The following is a 19,355-nucleotide window of genomic DNA, read 5'->3' on the forward strand; positions in this document are numbered from 1 at the left end:
TGTTCTGTTCGCAAGGACTCTTGGTCTTTTGAGTATATCAGGGGTCGGCAACCTTTTCCAATCAAAGAGCCATTATTACCCATTTCCCACAGTGAAGAGAATACTGGGAGCCACAGCAGCGGTGGCATTGTGGGTGGGTCTACCGGGCCTGAGCAGGTGCTGCTCTTAATGCATCACACATGTCTCCTTTTAACACGTTTAAACTGTTCAGAATACAAATCCAGGCTCTGGTATGTGGTAACTAAACTTTGTACTCTAAAGCCCCCTTCAGACAGGCCATGAAAAACGGAAATGTTCCGGACTCTGTCCGTAAGACCTTTGTGTCTGAATACAAACATCCAGATAACGTGTTCCGCAATTTATCCGGACGAAGCCCCTAGTAACAGGTCCGGACTTGTTACGGACAGGGTGGCTGATTCAGACTGGTGAGGTAGAGTTCCGGTGTCGGTACAGTATCTGCTCGGGTGCAAGATCGGCTCGGGGTCCTTCGACTGCCGATGACGTCAACGTACGGCAAACCCACTCGGACAAAATACACTACACATCTATACTGTTGGAAAGAATTTAGCAGTTTCGTTATTAAAATAATGTTTCTTAAGACGTAAGTTTGTGTTTATAATGGTATTTGTAAAATAAAACACTATATTTGATTCATGTTGAACTCCTCTTTGAGCACATCCCTTGAAGGATCTTATGGTATTAGCAACACCTGTGAAATTGTATTTGCAGGAAAGAAGTGTGTCCCGTTTATTGAAGTATTTTGTGTTTAGAGTTTTTGACGTCTTGTCCATGCGTAGTTCAGTTACGCTCATAGCTGCTAGCCAAAACTCTGGAGTTAAAAGTTTTCTGGCTTTACTAAAATACCTGTCTGTACTTATTTGATTGATGGTAGTTTTACTTTCTATTAGACTCCAAATGTAATCATTTGGCACGTTTCTAATTCATAATTTGTAATAATGTAATCGGCGATATTAGCATTAGCATTCCTATGGGTTTTTCCATGTATATTAGCATTGCGCTAACCACTCGCTGCCAAATTGCAGCCTTTGCCATTAGAAAATCTCCTTTTGTCACATCGCAATTTAATTACACATGCAGTTAATCGTTCAGCCCTAATATACATGCAGCTCTATGCTAAAAGTGTATTTTCAAAGAGGTAATGATGGATTTCTTTGTAAAAGTTGTCCATCTTTGCAACAGAAAAATTTGCCTGGACCAACGTAACGTGATAACAACGTTACGTGATTACGTAATTCCGTAAGGTTCATGTTCAGCCAATCAACTACTTAGACGTCATCGGCAGTAGACGGACCCGAGCCGATCTTGCACCCGAGCAGATCTTGTACCGACACCGGACAAGGGGGAGGGGGAGGAGGAGGGGACCGGGGGACGCTGTGCGCACCCAGATAGCTCGCTCCTGTAGCATGCGACGAACCACGACAGCTCGCCTCCTACGGTACCGCCTAGACGTGCGACGGAGCGCTTCACACCGCTTCAGTGATTCCTTTAACCATTGAGCTTCATCATCCAGGTCTCTTATGCGTCTTCGTGTGCGCAGAATTATGCTTAAGCGCCTCGTGATTTTTATCTTGAGAGGCGCTATAGAAATGATATTTTCTTCTTCTTCTTCTTCTTAACATGAGTCAGATTCTCTCTCCCCCCACCCCCACCCCCCGCCGCCGTCAGACATCTGGAACTTTTCCCTGCTGTGTGAACGCAGCCGAAAGGACAAGTTCCGGTACAAAAGTGGTGTGTCTGAAAACACAGTTCCGGTTAAAAACCGGATTGAATTGTCCACAAATGTTCCAGAATGTCTGTCTGAAAAGGGCTTTAGAAACTTTACATTAAGCACTTGAAAAGGTAAGAAAACGATCCGATCAATTCATCTTTCCCCTCATAACGGAGATAACGCCGCAGTGCACACATGGCTCTGGTGTTAAACAAGTTTAATTGTTTCTTTTTGCAAAAATCTTCACAAGAAGGCAAAACAATTAAAAAGCAGGGTTGGCATTGACTCTCTCCTTAGACCTCTGAGCTTCTGTAGCAGCTCTTCTCTGCTTTTATGGCAGTGCTGTTTCTCTATGTCAGTCTGATAGTAGCCTACTGATTCTATGGTCAAACTAATTTTGTTTAATATCCCCATCAGCTTAAACAACCAATAAACAGCACAATTCAGCCTCCTGTTGATGAAGACTTTACCTTCAGTTAATTAGCACTAGAACTCCAAAAAAGGACATTTAGACTGGTTTCTTCTTTTGATGTGTGATAACTTTAGTTAGGTGGATCTCATGGTGTCCAGGCTTTTCCTATTTATGTGTCCTTTAGTGTTGCGTCATCATTTCCATAAAATTGTCATGATCCTGCCATGCCCTGACCTCCATGCACCATCATTCATCTCATCAGCCTTCATTCATCACACCTGGTCCCCTCATCAAGCTCATGCCACATGCATGCCTCCCCTGCTATATAAGACAAACCACTGCCAGATTATTGAACGCTCTCGCTTGTAGATCTTCCAGTCTTCCTTCATGCCTGACCCATCGATCATCGACCTTGTTTCCCTCCTCCACCTCGCTTCACGTCTGACCCTCACCTGGAACCCTACCTGCATTCACTGCCCACGTCTGTCCTCGACCACGTCTCTCGCCTGCTCCACTAAACTGTCTCGTATCATCCTGGTCCTGACCGACGCCTGTCCTCGACTCAGCCTCTCGCCTCCTCCACGGACCTCTTACAGATCTTTCTGGTTCTGACCCACGCCTGTTCCCGACTCTGTCTCCAGCCTCGCCCTCCACGGGTAACGCTACATGTTAGCTTTTGCTAATAAAGACTTTTAAAGCGCCTTACTGTGCCTCGGTGTCCTTACGGGTCTTCAAGTTCAGTCGTTACAAAAATAAAGTATCAAAAGAGAAATATAGCTGTTTTTGTCTTCGTCTCCCACAAGCCGTCAGTCTGATGGCCCTATTGTTTACATGGTAAAGCTTTCCTGCGGATGATGGACGTCACCATTGCTGAGCAACCAACTTTGCAGCTCATGCGTGTTCACTCTCCATTGAAAGTCCGTGTGAAATAGCAGCTAAAACAGCTTTTAGAAGAACGTTCTCAGTGAAACATGCATCAGAAATGATGCTGCTTCAGGCGGAGAGGGGGAAGCTGATGAAAACTGGTCTGTAGAAGCAGCGGAGATTCTGACAGCAACGCGGATCTCCGACCCCTTTCCCCCCCTCGCACGGAAAGGAGCCATGTCGGTCACACAGGGAACAATAGAGAGAATTATTTTCAAGGTGTGGATTAAAACAATGTTTTCTTAGCATATTTTTAGGTTCACTCATCCATAATGAGTTTATTATTAGAGCACTTGAACTGTTTTGCTCCACCACGTCATCGTCAGCCTGCATTTGTTGGCCGAAATGAAAGCAGTCAAACTGACGGTTACGGATCATTTGGAAGTTAGAATTTTGGGAGTTCTAGTGTTAAAAAATGGACTATTTTGAGTTTAATATTCTGCTACAAATACTGTTCTTTCAAGATAAATCCTGCACCAAGGTTCTTTCTTTGTGTTTTCAGGGAATCATGTTGTGCTCTTATTTTGAAAAGCTACACTTCTCAGTTCCAAGTGACCTTTTAAGGAATGAACCAGATGAAAACTTGGTATGCGTTTGTAATCAGAGTTAATGGTAAAGGTTGGCTAATTCACGCGCTCTAAGAAACCACTCCAGTCAGCACTTGGAGCTCCACGCTGTCAGCACCCACCTTGGAAGCTCTTGTTGATTCCCGAAGGGAAGGCGTTTCCCAGCATCACAGCTGTGGGATCAATGATGATTTCTCTACTTCTGCTCCATGTTCCCGTCACCTCCCGCTGTCCTCCTCCACCATCAAGTCTCAGAGTCAACTCGTTGTCATGCCGATCAAAGAAGACCTCGTGCCATTCGCCATTGTCAAGGCGATAGCTGGGTAGAGTTAGGTTGTAGTTTCCATCGCCGAGGTTGTAGAAAATACAAAGGAGGCCCTGAAAGATCTGCACAAGGAAAAGAACATGTTATGTAGAACTTATGAATAGGACATCTACCTATCTCCAGCTGTCCTCGGGTGAGAAGTGGGGGACACTTGCACAGGTTACAGTTCCATCACAGGGATAAACAGGAAGTATGTTCCATAATTTGCCACTAAATAACAGGTTAAACGTTTAATCCCACTTGGTCTAAGATGAGGGAACTGCATCAACAGTCATACATTTCCTAAAACGCTGACCAACACCTTAGCCGAGGAAAACAAGGAATCTTCTAATGAGTTTAGATTTCACAGCAAAACAACAAACAAGACAACGAGTGAGTCACATTCAAGATCAGATCTGTCCTACTTGACTCAGTCAGCTGATGATTGGCTCACTGATCACTGATTTACTCTTTTTTTCTCAGACCATTGTTAACTCAGCTGAGATTGTTGTGTAAATGTTCTGTTTCAACCCCACAGAAGTCATGTACAACTCTTTTGTGGCAGGTTACCAAGTCACATGGACCACATTTAGGGATGGGTACTGAATTTGGTACTTTTTAAGGTACCGACCGAATTCCATAGTACCGACCGAGCACCGATTCACGTCATTTCAAACGGTGCCTCGTTTCGGTACCCGTCCTTCATAACGAGAACTTGCCAAGACAGCTGCGCATGCGCAAGAGCGTTATGTCATCGGTTCCTGCGAGCGAGTTGTAAACAGAGCAGCATGGTAGAAAGAACGCACGCTAAAGCTTGGGTCCACTTCACTAAATGGGGTAACTGGGTGATGATGAAACCAGCGACAACGATCTGAGTGAGACATCCTCATCTTAATCTGCTCCGGTAGGTGAATAAAATGTTTAAGATAACGTTACCTTGATATGTTAGCTTCCGTTTCGCTAATGGTGCGTTCGCTTTCTCCTCGGAACTCCGAATTCCTGACTAGAAGAACATGCGTGTGTGTGTGTGTGTGTGTGTACATTGAAGAACACTGGAAAAGCTCTAAAGTTTGGCTTCACTTTACTAAATGCGACGGGTGATTGGGTGAAGATGAAACCAGCGACAACGATCTAAGTGTGAGGCATCATCGTTTTAATCTGCTCCAGCAGTTAAATAAACTGTTAAAGATAACGTTAGCTTGATATGTTAGCTTCCATTGCCACCATTGTTATCAGCTAATGGTGCGTTCGCTTTCTCCTCGGAAATTCTAACTTCCCAGTAGGAAAAATCAATTTATCGTGATATTTATCAAATATTGTTATATATTGAGAAAAATATATATTTAATAATAAACGAGAGTTAAAATAATAAACACTCAAAAGTATCGAAAATTGGTACCGTTAAGTACCGTTATCGATTCGTAGGTACCGGGAATTAGTACTGGATCGCTTCAAATGTCAAAGGTACCCATCCCTACATATGATGCAAATGCCTTTTTACAATTTAGTAGCAACATTTTATGAGTATCCTAGTTTATTTGTAATTTACCCCTGACTTCAATTATAACGGGGCCACTAATTCTTTCCAAAGTCTCAGATTTAAAACTGAAATTTGAAAACTGAATGTCAAGAAACTCAAAAGAGTTTGAGACATGAACCAGAGCACCACACACACACACACACACACACACACACAAGAAAATCACAACCAAGACAAGTTCCTGCGTGTCATTAATGAATTTAAAACTCCTCGTAAACATTTCAGGACATTGTGGAAACTTCTACATAAAGGCCAATAAATATTTGCCACCGACAGGAGCAACCATTCGATTTTTGCTTCAAGAGAAAAAAACACACCATCTCCTTTAAACTAACTTCAGATTTCCACTTTGTCCCTCAGAAGCCTGACAGCCTCTTGCACTTCTCTGCCCTGGCGTTTACTTTTGATCTGCATTTGTGCTGAGAACACATGGAATGATTGTGGCTGGGGCTTTCAAATAATAAACCTAGTTCTTGTCAGACCCACACCTTGAACTTGATTGGTTTCAAGCTCAGCTGTCTCCTCTCAAATCCACATAAAGACCTCCGTAAAGCCAGGAAATAGTTATTCATCAAATGAGAACGAGACCAACCTCCAGTTTCCTCTCAGCTCAGCTTGTCCGACAGTCAACATAATGCTGAGCAATGCCTTTCATTACCTCTCATAGCAATGCCTTTATGAGTTTCATTATATATGACATCCATCTCATAAGTGAGACGTATGCACTGCCAGGTGGACAGCCTGGTTTGTGTTCCACTAAATTGAATAGCTTGAGTTGAGCCATCAACATGTTCTTTAGATCACACGAGGGCACCAACAACAGACCTCTCCTCTCTGATGGTCCTACTCTATAGGCTACACACCACAGCTCTGGGGGCTCCAGCACTCTACAGATGTACTTCATTTTAATTAAACCTCCGAACAAGAATACTAAGAGCTAGTATTTGCAGTTACACGTGATTGCTAAGTACATTGTAGAATAGAACTAAAACAGGTAAACGTCAGAGAAAAACGCTCTCTTTGGTGCTAAAAGCAGACGTGTGTCGATGCTTGTCCTGTCACATGTTGGTTGTGCCTTTAAAAGCCATGTTTATCACTTAGGACAGATACAGAAACATGACATTTTAATAGAAGGAACCAAAACATGAATTATTGCTAAAACACATGCTGGGCATTAGGGTACAAAGCACTTTTTACAGCAACCAGGATTTTCACATAGTTCTGGCTGACAGCCATCGAAAAATTTCAGAGAAACAAGAAACTCGACATTTTCCTCTACTATCATTGAGGAATGTGGCAAGGTGGAGAAACGAGGGCCCGGGCGGGATTCGATCCCCAAACTCCCGGGTGAGAGTCATACGCTCTAACCAGTCAGCCAAAGGGACATCCCCTTGGCCAAGTAGCCAGGGCGCATGATCAGTCGGGACATTGTGACAGGACACTCACTGTCACAGGAACACTGGAAAAGCATGCAGGTCCAACCCAGTCACTCAGAACCAGAACTAGAGTCGGTCCCAATAGAAGCCATCCAGGAAAGACTCTAACACGTGGAGAGAAGTGTTGATTCACGTTTGTTACTATTAGATCTCCTGGAACTGTCCTACATCACCATGTGTTTAAGAGGCTTCATGAAAAAAATCGGAGACCTAACGGTGACCATTTGGGTCCAACAGAAAGTGACAGCTCAAAGAAAACACCAGATCCAGACAAGATAAATATCAAGGCCACCACTAATGGTGCATTTACACTTTGGGCCAGGAGGGGCAGTCTGCCCCCGTGTGGCCAGGTTGTGTTTACACAGTTTACTCGGGAATGTCGAGCTGGCTCAGGATATGGGTCAGTTCTGCTGAAATGGTGTGGAGACGTCCGTGGTGACACTTAGCACCACATGTTATGGCGCTTACACATCAGCGTCGGCACAGTCCCAAAAGGTACCGAATGGCACCGGAATTTGGTTTCACAAACAGGTCAGATTTGCGTTTTTGGTGCAGAAGCAACTCTTTTTCTCAGACCTTCTCCCAAGCAGTCAGACTGGAACACCTGGCGACGCTACAGTCTAATTGGCCGGCTGAAATCACGCCTACCGCCTCCGATCTGCGAGAAGAAAGAGCCAGCCGGGGAAAGGGGTTCCCGCATGAGCGATTCATTTTCATGCTGGATGTTGTTGCGTAAACTTCTGTCTGTAGCATGGAGCTGCCATTCCGGAGCTGCCGATCAGCGTGGGAATGGGAGAAGAGAATAGCTGTGTGTGTGTGTGTGTGCGCGTGCGTGCATGTGCATGTGTGTGTGTGTGTGTGCGTGCGTGCGCATTCACACACGTGAGATTGTTGTGAGCTAGCGTGTTGATTTAGCTCTACTTGGATGTAGCCATCCTTATGCTGATGAAAACATAACTAACTTTTACTTTGAGTACATATTATTTACGATACTTTTTACCTTTACTTGAGTAAACAAATTGGCAACTAGTTTTACTTGTACTTGAGTAAAAGAATGATTAAAGTAGTGGTACTTGTACTTAAAGAGCAAGACCCCCCTCACCAGAGTCTTACTCCACTCGCACTTCATGTTTGAAAAATGCAACAAATGCTGTTGCCTGGCAGACCAAGGGGGCGGAGCCGCTAAGAAATACACAAACACAGGCTCATAATGACATTGTGACATCATAATGTACCAGCTAACGTCATGGTGTACCTCTTAGCCAATAGGGATGGCAGATTTAAATTCAAATGCAGTGCAGAGTTTTTACCTGACGACAAATGCCAAAACATTTAAATAATTCTCTGTTTTGGATATATATTTTGAATTCTACATACACAAGGGGTATTAATGTTTAGGTCTTCAGTGACAGTCACCTACCTCAAGTGAAAAGTTTTTTTTAATTGATATAATTTATGTTTTATTTGGTAGAAGTACTGGTGATTATTTGCATGTGAATGGACTGTTTGCTAAGTACATTAAAGAATAGAACTAAAACAGGTAAACTTCAACATATTTATAATAAAGTAAAAGTAAAAAGTAGCCGTCCAGAAACATGACTCCGCTAACACAGGCACTGCTTTCGGTTTTATTTCGGGGTGAGCCTTAATTAAACAAGGTAATATCAATATAAGTTGTCATGACTCCCAGGCTGCCACCCTCCTCTGCCTCAGCGGCCTCTTCAATCATGCCCTCAGCCACTTAATTATCATCACCTGGGCCCTGTCATCAGCTCATGCCACACACAGGCCTCCTCTGCTAAATAACACCCAGCCTGCTCTCCAACCAGTGCCAGATTATTGAACGCCACATCTAGTAAATTCCCCAGCTTTCCATCCATCGTCTGTCTCACAATTCAATTCAATTCAAATTCAAAGATACTTTATTAATCCCAGAGGGAAATTAGAGTTTCAGTACACACAATTCAGAGATCAGACATACATGGGCAAGACATGGTGACTGTGGTCATTCGCAACCCGAGTCGCGCTACCTTAATAGAGATCAGGGGGGTACATGAGGATTGATTCAGGTGGAGGAAAAAAAGGCACTTCAGCGTTACCCTCCACCAGGAGGGCAGCTTTGCTCTGCAACAAAAAAACACCTCAGACAGAGATGCAACAGACTTCAGATATTACACAACATAAGTGTCCACTAGGTGGGGTGGTGGGTTTGGGACTCTCCACACGTCAGTTCCTGCAGCCACGATAAGCAGCGCACGTCACCTCAGTCTGGACAGGGGAAGGAGGTCATTGAGGTTTGGAGGGCAGTGACTCCTGGAACGATTCGGCGGCCTTCACAGCCCGCAGTCCCGCCCAGGCTGGGATAGGAGACAGAGTTGCCATAGCGACGGCAGCATTTCACATTTCCTCTGAGTGGGAGTATTTGTTGCAGCCTTACAGGTTCAAGGGCACCAGATTCAGATTAGAAATTGTTTTGGGGCCAGACAGAGATAATTTCCTCTCTGTCTTAAAGTTGCGTTGGTCCTCAACCTCGCAAAATCCCAAAAATGGCGTAAATGAATCTATCCCAATCCGTGCTGATTCGTCCACTTTCTCCTTGATGGCATCCATCTTTTGTGCCAAAGCATGAATCTCGGCCAAAGTTCCAAGCTTACGAATCATCTCGACAATTATGTGAGTCTGTGAATTCACAGCGCGGTGTAATCCAGCCCTGAGCTCGGAGAGAGTGCCAATATTCCTCAACAGCTTGTTAATTTTCCGGTAAGCCAGAGGTCAGCCTAGGCCAAAGAGCAGGAAACCTGACACCAACGCCACGAATATCCACACATCTTCAGAGTCCTCTTTGATGTGTTCTTGCTGTGTTGAAATTCTAATTCCATCTTTTAGTTCTTTTGAAAACACAGAAAGGTTTTATTTACCCGCAACGTTTCGTTTGCGGCTGCAAACTTCGTCAGCCTGATGAAGTTTGCAGTCTTCAGAATCCTCTACAGACAGCTGAGACAGGCAAATCAGGTTCCACTGTTTCCAGGAGTCCATGATATGCCCAACTGGGTCTGTCCCAGAGGGACAGCCGGGAGCCCCTTCTCCCGTTCTCATCATTTAAAAAACTGTATCAGTGGCGTTAAGTGACCAACTGACCAGGTCCATTTTAGACATTTCAGTTTCCAGTTTCCAGAAAAAATGCAGAAGCAGCTGAGCACCCAAAGACAGACAAAGAGCCTTGAGGATAAGATAGGAAGGAGAGGAGGAAAAAGGCGTCTGCACTCTCCAAGAGCTGGGCCTTGACCTGGCTCTGTCTCTCGGATTCTCGCCTTGCCTCGCCCCTGCTTCGGACCCCTGCCTCGTTCCCTACCACGCTATTGGATTTCCTGGATTATCCACACTGAATCTATCCCCTGACTTCGAGCTCTCGTCTGCCTCCTCGGATCTCTCGCTGTCATCTCTGGTTTTGACCCATGCTTCCGCATCACTACAACCCAGGCATCTTTCTCTGCAGTGTTGGTGACAAACTCCTGAATGGATTTAATACACATTGTAAACGTCTTACTGTGTTCAGTATCCTCACGGGTCCTACATCCAAGCTCAGGTCATTAGAATATGTTACAAGCAGGTACAGAAACAATACCTGCATTAGAGGTTAGCTAGACGTATGTTTTTCTTTTCGACCGACTGAGTTAAAAAAAAGGTCACGATTGTTTCATTTCTCAAATAATAATAAATGAAAATTCACAATTTAATTTTCATTAATTGATTAGTCTAATCAAGCTGATCAGTGTGCCCAGCAACATTTTAATGTTACAATTAAACTATAACGCAGGAACATTTTACCCGCTGTGTTCTGGTTCTGCTGCTGGGCTGTGACCCACAGAGGGAGCTTCTCTCTCAGCTCCTCAGCACACCGATAGCGAGCTGCACTGATCAAGGTGTCCAGGCCTGACATAACGCTCAGGTGTTCTGATGGGAATCTTTTTGTTACCTCCTTGATGTTCTCTGCGCATAACGTTTAAAATGTCTTCACACATGCATGCGCCAGGGTAGTTCCAGTCAGAACCACCAACAGCCTTGAGATTTCTCCATCAACAAAAACGGTCAAAAACGGAAAATACACGGTTAACGCGATCCCTGCCTACATTTAATTGTTTTTGCCTTCTTGTGAAGATAGCATGGCAGCCCCTCACAACGGGAGTGTCCTGTTTTCTGCTGTGTAACAAGCTCACTGCACACAAAGCGCCCGCTGCTTCCTTTGTTTCTACACCTAGCTATCCCATCATGCAACGCACTACAGCACCCGATTCGTCACCTGACAAGGACCGATGAAAGCAATGAGGGGGTGGCGTGCACAAAACGCCTGGAACAATTATTAGCCTACATTAACACGATGGACCTGTAAATATGGGTGGGGACAAATCTGTGAAAGAGGAGGAAAGAAAATTCAAAAGCACTCGAGAAAGGTGAGGAGATTGAAAACAGGACAGGCAAGAGGATACCAACTCTCTATAGCAAGCCATTTTAACATTTAATCAACAATCAGACCGCTCAGTGATTCCTATTTTATATAAGAATAATTTAATTTATATTAGACTTGAAATAATTGTAGTCTTATTAGTCAAAAATGCAAATAAGACATCAACTGCTATGTTGTTACTATAGAAATTATTTATTAAGGATTTCCATAATAACAACGGCACTAATAGGAATTAAGATTGAGAAATCTCAGAATCCCAAAAACCTTCAGTGGCCTTTGTAACATTTATTAGTCAGACTGGATCTGTATTCCAGACATCTCTAATCCCACTGTGCCTGGTAGAAATTAACATTCCAGACATCCACAAGAACATTCTTACTGAGTGAACTTGTCAGATATCTGATAGATGGTAAAAATCGTTCAGTTTAAAAGATTCTGACGTAAGATGTCCAACAGTGGTAAACACCGCTCACATCACTGTCGCTGGTTGTCCTTGTCAGCGCCGTCACAACACTGGCTCCAGTGGATGCTCGTGACATGGCGCAGGGTGGGGCACCCGCAGCCCTCGCAGTCTTACCCTGGCACAAAAGTAGCATGAGGTGGCAGATAAAAGAAAAGGACACTTCATCCTTAGCTGCGATGCCACACACGTGTTCATAACAGAGTACAGTGATCCCTCGCTACTTTGCGGTTCATTTATCGCGGATTCACGACTTCGCAGATTTTTTCTTTGGAGCCTTATTCAAGGGAAATCCGCAGATTTGCAGTATTTTTCACCGATTTGCGGTATTTTTCTATGCGAAATATCAAGAAATTCCTGTTTTTTTTCATCAATTTCATCATAAAATGCACTTTTTGTAATAAAACTATAAAAAAACTAATTAAAAAAATTTTTTCTTGAGTTTTACCCACAAAAAGAGAATGTGCTGTACTGTAAATATGCTGTCCCTACTTTGCGGATTTTCACCTATCGCGGCCAGGTCTGGAACGCATCTACCGCGATGAACGAGGGATCACTGTATTATTCTTTCATTTACCTCAGAAACAAGTCTCAAAGCAGATTTTAATCTCACATTGAGGATTGCAACAGTAAAACAATAATTTAATAATACAGAAACAGAAATTTCTACTTTTCTTTATGTTGGGGAAGTATTTAAATTCCCACCCCTCCTACTCTCTCATTGAAGAAGGAAGGAGGAGGGGGGTGAGAGCAGGATAGAGACAGAATATGTCCGAAGGCTGTTTTAAGAGTGATCGGGTGGTGGGTGGGTCGTCCTCATTTCAATTTCAAACTGATCCTCCAAGTGTCCCACTGAGCATAATTTTCTCCCCTCCGTCTTTGACTGCCACCGCTGCCACATAAACAGAGCCGAGATGAGAAAGGCAGAGAGACGCAGACAAAGGAGGAGAGATGTGAAGGAGACGGGGGCGGCTATTATTAAACTTTACTACTTTATCTCAACATTATTAAGATAAACCAAGTTTTTTAAGCCAGAACTTGATCACAAAGGTTTGGCATCACTTTAGCTAGATTCTTCTGGTGTTTCTTTGTTTCCAACTATTTATTTCTGCCATTTCAGGCTTTTCTCAAACACTCAGCTTTCTAGTCGTAGCACACATGTTGTTGACTCTTTAAACATGTTAACATGATTACAAAATGTTGGACAGTTCCAAGTATATTTATCTGGTGAGCTGGGGGTTATTTCAAGAATAAGACGAGATATCAATGCTGTTCAGACCCCACCAGGGCTGTTCCTTCCCCTAAACGAAAACTCTCCTATTCACTCAATTTGATCTCCAATTAGAAGTGAACAGAGAACGGAGTCGCGTGGACCGGTTCTAGCTCTGCTCACTTGGCACCGCGTCTGTGAATGTTTTCGATGGTGAGACTTGTCTTTGCAGCACTAGCTTATTACTGTGCATAGGAAGGTGTGCAACTCCATTTCTGAGTCAGCAGTTCCACATCAGGGAAACATTAATTCCTCCAGATGCTTCCTGGTGCTGCAGCATTTCAGCCCAGCAGACATGCAGATGTCTTAATCCACACACGTCTCATAAATAAATCATGGTATGGAAGTCGAGAAAATGCAGATTCATGGCCATCATGTGAATATATATATATATATATATATATATATATTCACATGATGGCCATGAATCTGCATTTTCTCGACTTCTATATATTTCTATATATATATATTGTAAAGCTGTGAATCACGGCAACATTTTAATGCTTCGTCTTCATCGCTGAAGTCAGGCTGTCTCTGCGGTAGGAATGCACTGACATTCACCGAGCAAGGAAAAATAAAAAGGGTTTCTTTGCATCTTTTAACATTCAGATGGATCAAATCCCTCAAGGCAAAAAGCCAATAAAAAAGTTCCAAAAACAGACAGAAAGCCTGGACCCTGCTGATCCCTGTTTCTGTTTTAAACTTCTAATCAAAAGCAGACTAACCGACTGATGGTCAGAGTCTGGGTGAACACAATTAAAACTGGTTATTACAACAAACCTAAAGCTTGATTAGAGAAAATAATAAAGTATTTACATTTATTAGTTTTCAAAAGAAATTTTTGTTCATATTTGTTCACAGGATTGACCACTACTGCCTCACCACTCCATCCAACAGCCTAATCAATCTACCAACCAATAGTTCAGTTAAAGGTAGAAATGAGATGTTTTTAGAGATCATAATTTGCCGTATTGATTTAAATGCTCTTCACATACTGATGGAAACCATTTAAGTAAACATTTGCTTAAAGAAGAATAATTATAGTCTCCTCTGAAACGCACAATCCTGAAAACACCTCATACAATCACCGGAACGTCACGCTCATATTGATTGGATCCTGACCCATCCGTCAAACTGCGCTCTGACCGTCCCGCCCCCTTTGAACGTACCCTGAATCAAGACTTATCAGCTTGAAGCAGCTGAACAGGAAGTGAACTGCTAGGGCTGGACGGTGTCAACTGAAGCAAAACGAAACTGGATTCTTTTTGAGATGTAAGATAACATTATTAATTTATTATTGATTGAAGGGATCTGTCAATGTTTGCTGCGTTTACTTGTTTTTACATAATTTCACTCGTTTTTGCATTTGTATTTATTTTTTTAATTTGCTTTACTGTTTTTATAGTCAAATATATATGTATATATTAGAGCTGAAACAACTAATCGATTTAATCGATTATTAAAATAGTTAACAACTTTTTTAGTCATCGATTAGTTGTTTAATAATCATATTTTACCGCATAAAGTCTATTTTTTACCACAATCTGACATCGGTTACAATCTGTTAAATTTGCCGCCAGTGTGTGGCAGTAATGAGCCACTGATCTACCAGTAGAGCCGTAGAAGAAGAAATGAGCCAATAAGTGCCCTCGGTTTTCATGACGTATCACGTTACTGACGCTCATCTTGCTGTGAGAGATGGCGGATCGACAAGAAATACGGAAGAAAAATAGAAGCGACAAAACAAGAGAAACCCCGGACAAAAACCTCACGAGTATGGGAGCACTTCACTAGATGCCTTGAAAAGACAGGTGACCTGCAAAATATGCAAAAACCATGGCACGACGGAAGCACGACGTCCCTAAGTAAACATTTGAGACGAAAACGTGGGGGCTGATGCAGCAGAGGAATGTCCGGTAAGTAACAGAAAATAGACAAGCTAACGCAGATCACATTTGGGACTTAGTGTTAGCTGAGTTCGTTATAGTGGATGTTAAACATGTTTTTTTTGCCGCGTCAGTCTACGGTGTTCTACTTCTGATTGACTAGATGCAATCGTGAATCTCCTCCGTGTTGTGAATCATGTGCTTGCCAAATTTAGCACGTCTGTTTATAAGAATGTTCTCGTTAAGAGAAAAACGGCACAAACCCATAACTATGTTCCTCATTCAAAAAAGGACAACTCCGCGGTGAAAAATATACAGACGAGCTGTGTCTAGGTGAATATAACGCGGCATAGTTGTACGCTTTCAATTTTTAAATACAGGAGAAATTCAGAAAGTCATTTTTTCACTATTAAAAGGCTGTTTTACTATCTAACACTGTAAAATGCCTCACAACACATTTTTGTCAAAATAAATTATCACTGTATATTGTTAATTAATTCAAATAATGTAATATTGATTTAGTGTTGTAGTGTGTGTGCTGCTTTATTTTATGTGTACTTATTTCAGTCTATTTGTGTTTCTTATGCAGAAAAAAACAAGCAACGATGAACAACTACATGGGGAACAAGACACTCACCCCCCAGCAATGCATACCGCTTACAAACTCTATTCTAGATTCTACATTATTTTTTATGGAATTTACCTCATATTTTGATGCCAAAAAATTATTCTGGACTGATATTTTGCACTGTTTAGCTCATTTTACACCGCTGACTGTGTTTGTGTGCAATAAAATAGATTGCAGTCAACTGCACAATTCTATGTTTTTCTTTTTCTTAACTGAAATGTATTCATCACTTGTATAGGTTAAATAGCTAACAATAACAAACCGATTAATCGATTAATCAAAAAAATAATCGACAGATTAATCGATAATGAAAATAATCGTTAGTTGCAGCCCTAGTATATATATATATATATATATATATATATATATATATTAGGGATGAGCCGGATACTTGTTTCAGACGAGTATATGGTACGGATAAAGCATTTTTGACGAGTACGAGCATGAAACGAGTAAAACTCGTAAATATCTGTAATCATGCTTAAGGAAAATCCTCATTGGGTAACTGACTGCCTTCACGCTCTGTGATTGGCCAGTCACATAGAGCGCCCGCTAGCCTGGCAAGCCAGACTAAATAAATGTATTATTTAGTCTTGCAATGCTCCATTGACGGCTCTCGGTTGTGGGGCGGGTTCTACCATTGTCTTTCAAATGATCTCCGCATGCTACTGGACAATGAATGTGACATACTCTTGTTTCACTCTGTTGCATCATCCCACCCACCAGGCTTATAGAGTGCCCTGATTGGCCCACAAAGCGGATAAAGCTCTGTGATTTGTTCACTAAGCAGATAGAGCACTATGATTGGCCCACCATTATGGACCAATCACGGCTCTTTATGTGTTTGAAACCCCTCTAGAGAGCTGTGATTGGCCAGCCAGAATGCTGTTGGGGCTGCAGAGGTTCCAGTGGAGCATCCCTAGACCAAAATTTGCAAAGCAAGAATTTGGTCTAGTTCACTAGGCTAAGTGCCCGCCCCTCCCTGGACACAAAACTCTGCAGCTGGGAGCTCAGTCCGTCCGGCCCATCCGCACACACAGACAGTAACGGATCTCTCTGTGCTTACTTGACTGTTGTTCACGTTTCTTCAGTACTCCCTATGTTTTCTTCAAGATACTTTTTTCAGACAGAGCTGAAAACTGTTTGTGCTGCGTCCGCACGGGTCTCTCTTTCTCTCTCTCTCTCTCTCTCTTTCTCTTTCTCTTTCTCTTTCTCTTTCTCTTTCTCTCTCTCTCTCTCTCTCTCTCTCTCTCTCTCTCTTTTAAATGTAGAAGAAGATGAAAAAATTAAAAATATATTTAAAATGAGCAAAAAGGGTTAGGGTTAAAAATGTTAAGAAAGAGAGAGTGAACAGCAAAGAGGGAAATCAGTGGATCCTGACGAAGGTGGAATAGGTGGGGAGAGCAGAATAAAGAGAGAGTGGTGAAGAAGGTCATACAAAAGCCAGCTTGAACAAGTGAGTCTTCAGCTGCTTTTTAAAGGAGTCCACTGAGTCCACTGATCTCAGGCTCAGGGGGAGAGAGTTCCAGAGTCTGGGGGCCACAGCAGCAGATGATCTGTCACCTTTGGTCTTTAGCCTGGTGCTGCACAACCAGTAGGCTTTGATCACTGGACCTCAGCGACCTGCTGGGGGTGTAGGGACTAAGAAGATCACCAATGTAAGATGATGCTTGTCCATGTGAGGCCCTACAGATCAGAACCAGGATCGTGAAATGAACCCTGAAGTTGACTGGCAGCCAGTGAAGCTGGAGGAGAAGTGGGGTGATGTGGGTGTGTTTGGAGGACTTGGTCAGAAGCCGAGCACAGGTATTCTGAACCACCTGTAGACGGTTCAGGGAGTTTCTGCTCAGACACGTGAAAAGAGAGTTACAGTAGTCTAAGCGTGAGGAGATGAAGGTGTGGAGAACTGTCTCAAGTTCAGAGCGAGACAGAATGGGACTCAGCTTAGCAACGTTCCTGAGATGGAAGAAGGAAGAGCGAACTAGAGAACTGACATGAGACTCCAGGGTGAGAGCTGGGTCAAGGGTCACATCAATATTCCTGACAGAAGGAATATTGAAGTTAAGGAGTCTGGGTTGTTATCAGAAGAACAGGGTGGATCAAAAGCAGCAGAAAAATTGCTAGCTGTGCTCTCATTAAGAAAACGAGGACTAATCATATGGCGAGCAGGAGGTGGGGACGCAGAAACTGACAAGGTAAAGAAAATGCAATGGTGATCTGAAATAAAAAACGTCCTCAGGACAAACACAGTCAGCATTTAGACTCAGGGTAAAAACAAGGTCCAGAGTGTGCCCCCTGGTGTGTGTGGGGCCAGAAACATGCTGGGTAAAGCTGAAGGAGTCCATAAGGCTGGAGAAATTCATGGCAAAGTGATCAGAAAGATCATCAACGTGGATGTTAAAGTCACCAACAATCACCAGTCTGGACAGCTTCACAGTGGAGGATAGAAAGTCACTAAACTCCTGAAGGAAAGAACTGTTTGGACCAGGTGGACGATAGACCACAGCACAGTAGAACATGTCCTTACGCCCGACTTTAATCAGCTGCAGTTCAAAGGAAGCAAAGTGACCAGAGGTTGTAGAGCTACATGGAAGATGGTCTCTGAAAACAACAGCTAGGCCTCCACCACGACCAGAACCCCGGGGCTGGCTAAGAAAAGAATAACCACTCGGGCAGAGTTCAATCAGAGCAGAATAATCAGATGTTTGCTGCCAAACTTCAGTCAGAAACAGGAAATCCAGGTTTTTAGAGAGAATTAAATCATTGAGCAGGAAGGACTTACTGTTAACAGAGCTGGTGTTTAATAGAGGCATGCTGAGTGAGGTGGAGGAATCAGAAACTACAGAAACAGCTGGAGTTAGTGGACGTAAATTAGCAGTGTTAGATCCACGGTGTTTATAAAAACCACTTATGGAGGGAACAGAAGAAGAAACCACTGAGGAATGAGGATAAACCAACCTTACAAAACTTGGATGGAGAAACTGCGCGGCAACGCGGCCTGGTGGGAATGCGTAAAAGAAGCTAGAAGATCACGCCGATGTTTACTAGATAAACCACGCTTTAAGAGAAGTCTTATTCTCACCTGGATTCCTGCTCGTTTACCTCTTTTCCTCCGACGCATTCCCGGGACCGGATAAACATCGCTGGAGGCGCGCAGGTCGGGATTGTTGTTTGGCTCCGGGCCAGTGCGCCACTCAGGTAAACAAACAGGATGGTAAATCCTCGGTGCATCTTGGGTGATCGTGAACGAACGGAAGGAGAGAAGAGTCTGGCGATCATAGGAGATGGTAGCAGGGACACTACTGAAGAGGATCGCAGACAGGAGCAAGGTGGAAAAGAGGTTAGTGGAGAAAAGTTTGAAAAAGTGGCCGGTGACTGTGGCTAAGCCAAGCACAGGCGCCATCTTGATACCGACCGGAAGCGGGAAAAAAAAGTACTTCATGCACTTACATGTTAATGTTCTGATTTTATTGAAAAACTATTGTGTTCAAAAACATTTAATCTCCATTCTGAGGCTGCTCTGTAAATAGTTTTCAAATAAACAATACACATAGCAACTTCTGATCAATCCGTACCAGTTTCAGACTAAAGCCTGATTTATGCTTCTCCGTCTGCGTCAGTGCGGAGACACGCAACGCCATTATCCGTCCTTGTGTAGGGCTCCGGCAGGCACGCAAGTACGTACGGAGTCGAGCCCACCTTTTTAAACATCCGTCGAACGAGACGGATTACGCA

At 43.2% G+C, this 19,355-nt stretch overlaps 1 protein-coding gene across 1 annotated transcript in view; it reads right to left on the bottom strand.

The window, feature by feature from the left end:
* si:ch211-186j3.6 (neural-cadherin) overlaps window positions 1-19,355 on the bottom strand; it is a 640,545-nt gene that overhangs the window by 90,910 nt on the left and 530,280 nt on the right. The window contains exon 33 of the mRNA XM_054732672.2: window positions 3,754-4,018. Coding sequence (XP_054588647.2) covers window positions 3,754-4,018 — 265 coding nt within the window. The remainder of the gene's footprint in view (window positions 1-3,753; window positions 4,019-19,355) is intronic.

Source organism: Nothobranchius furzeri, chromosome 9 (assembly GCF_043380555.1).
Source record: "Nothobranchius furzeri strain GRZ-AD chromosome 9, NfurGRZ-RIMD1, whole genome shotgun sequence".
NCBI classification, from domain to species: Eukaryota; Metazoa; Chordata; class Actinopteri; order Cyprinodontiformes; family Nothobranchiidae; genus Nothobranchius; species Nothobranchius furzeri.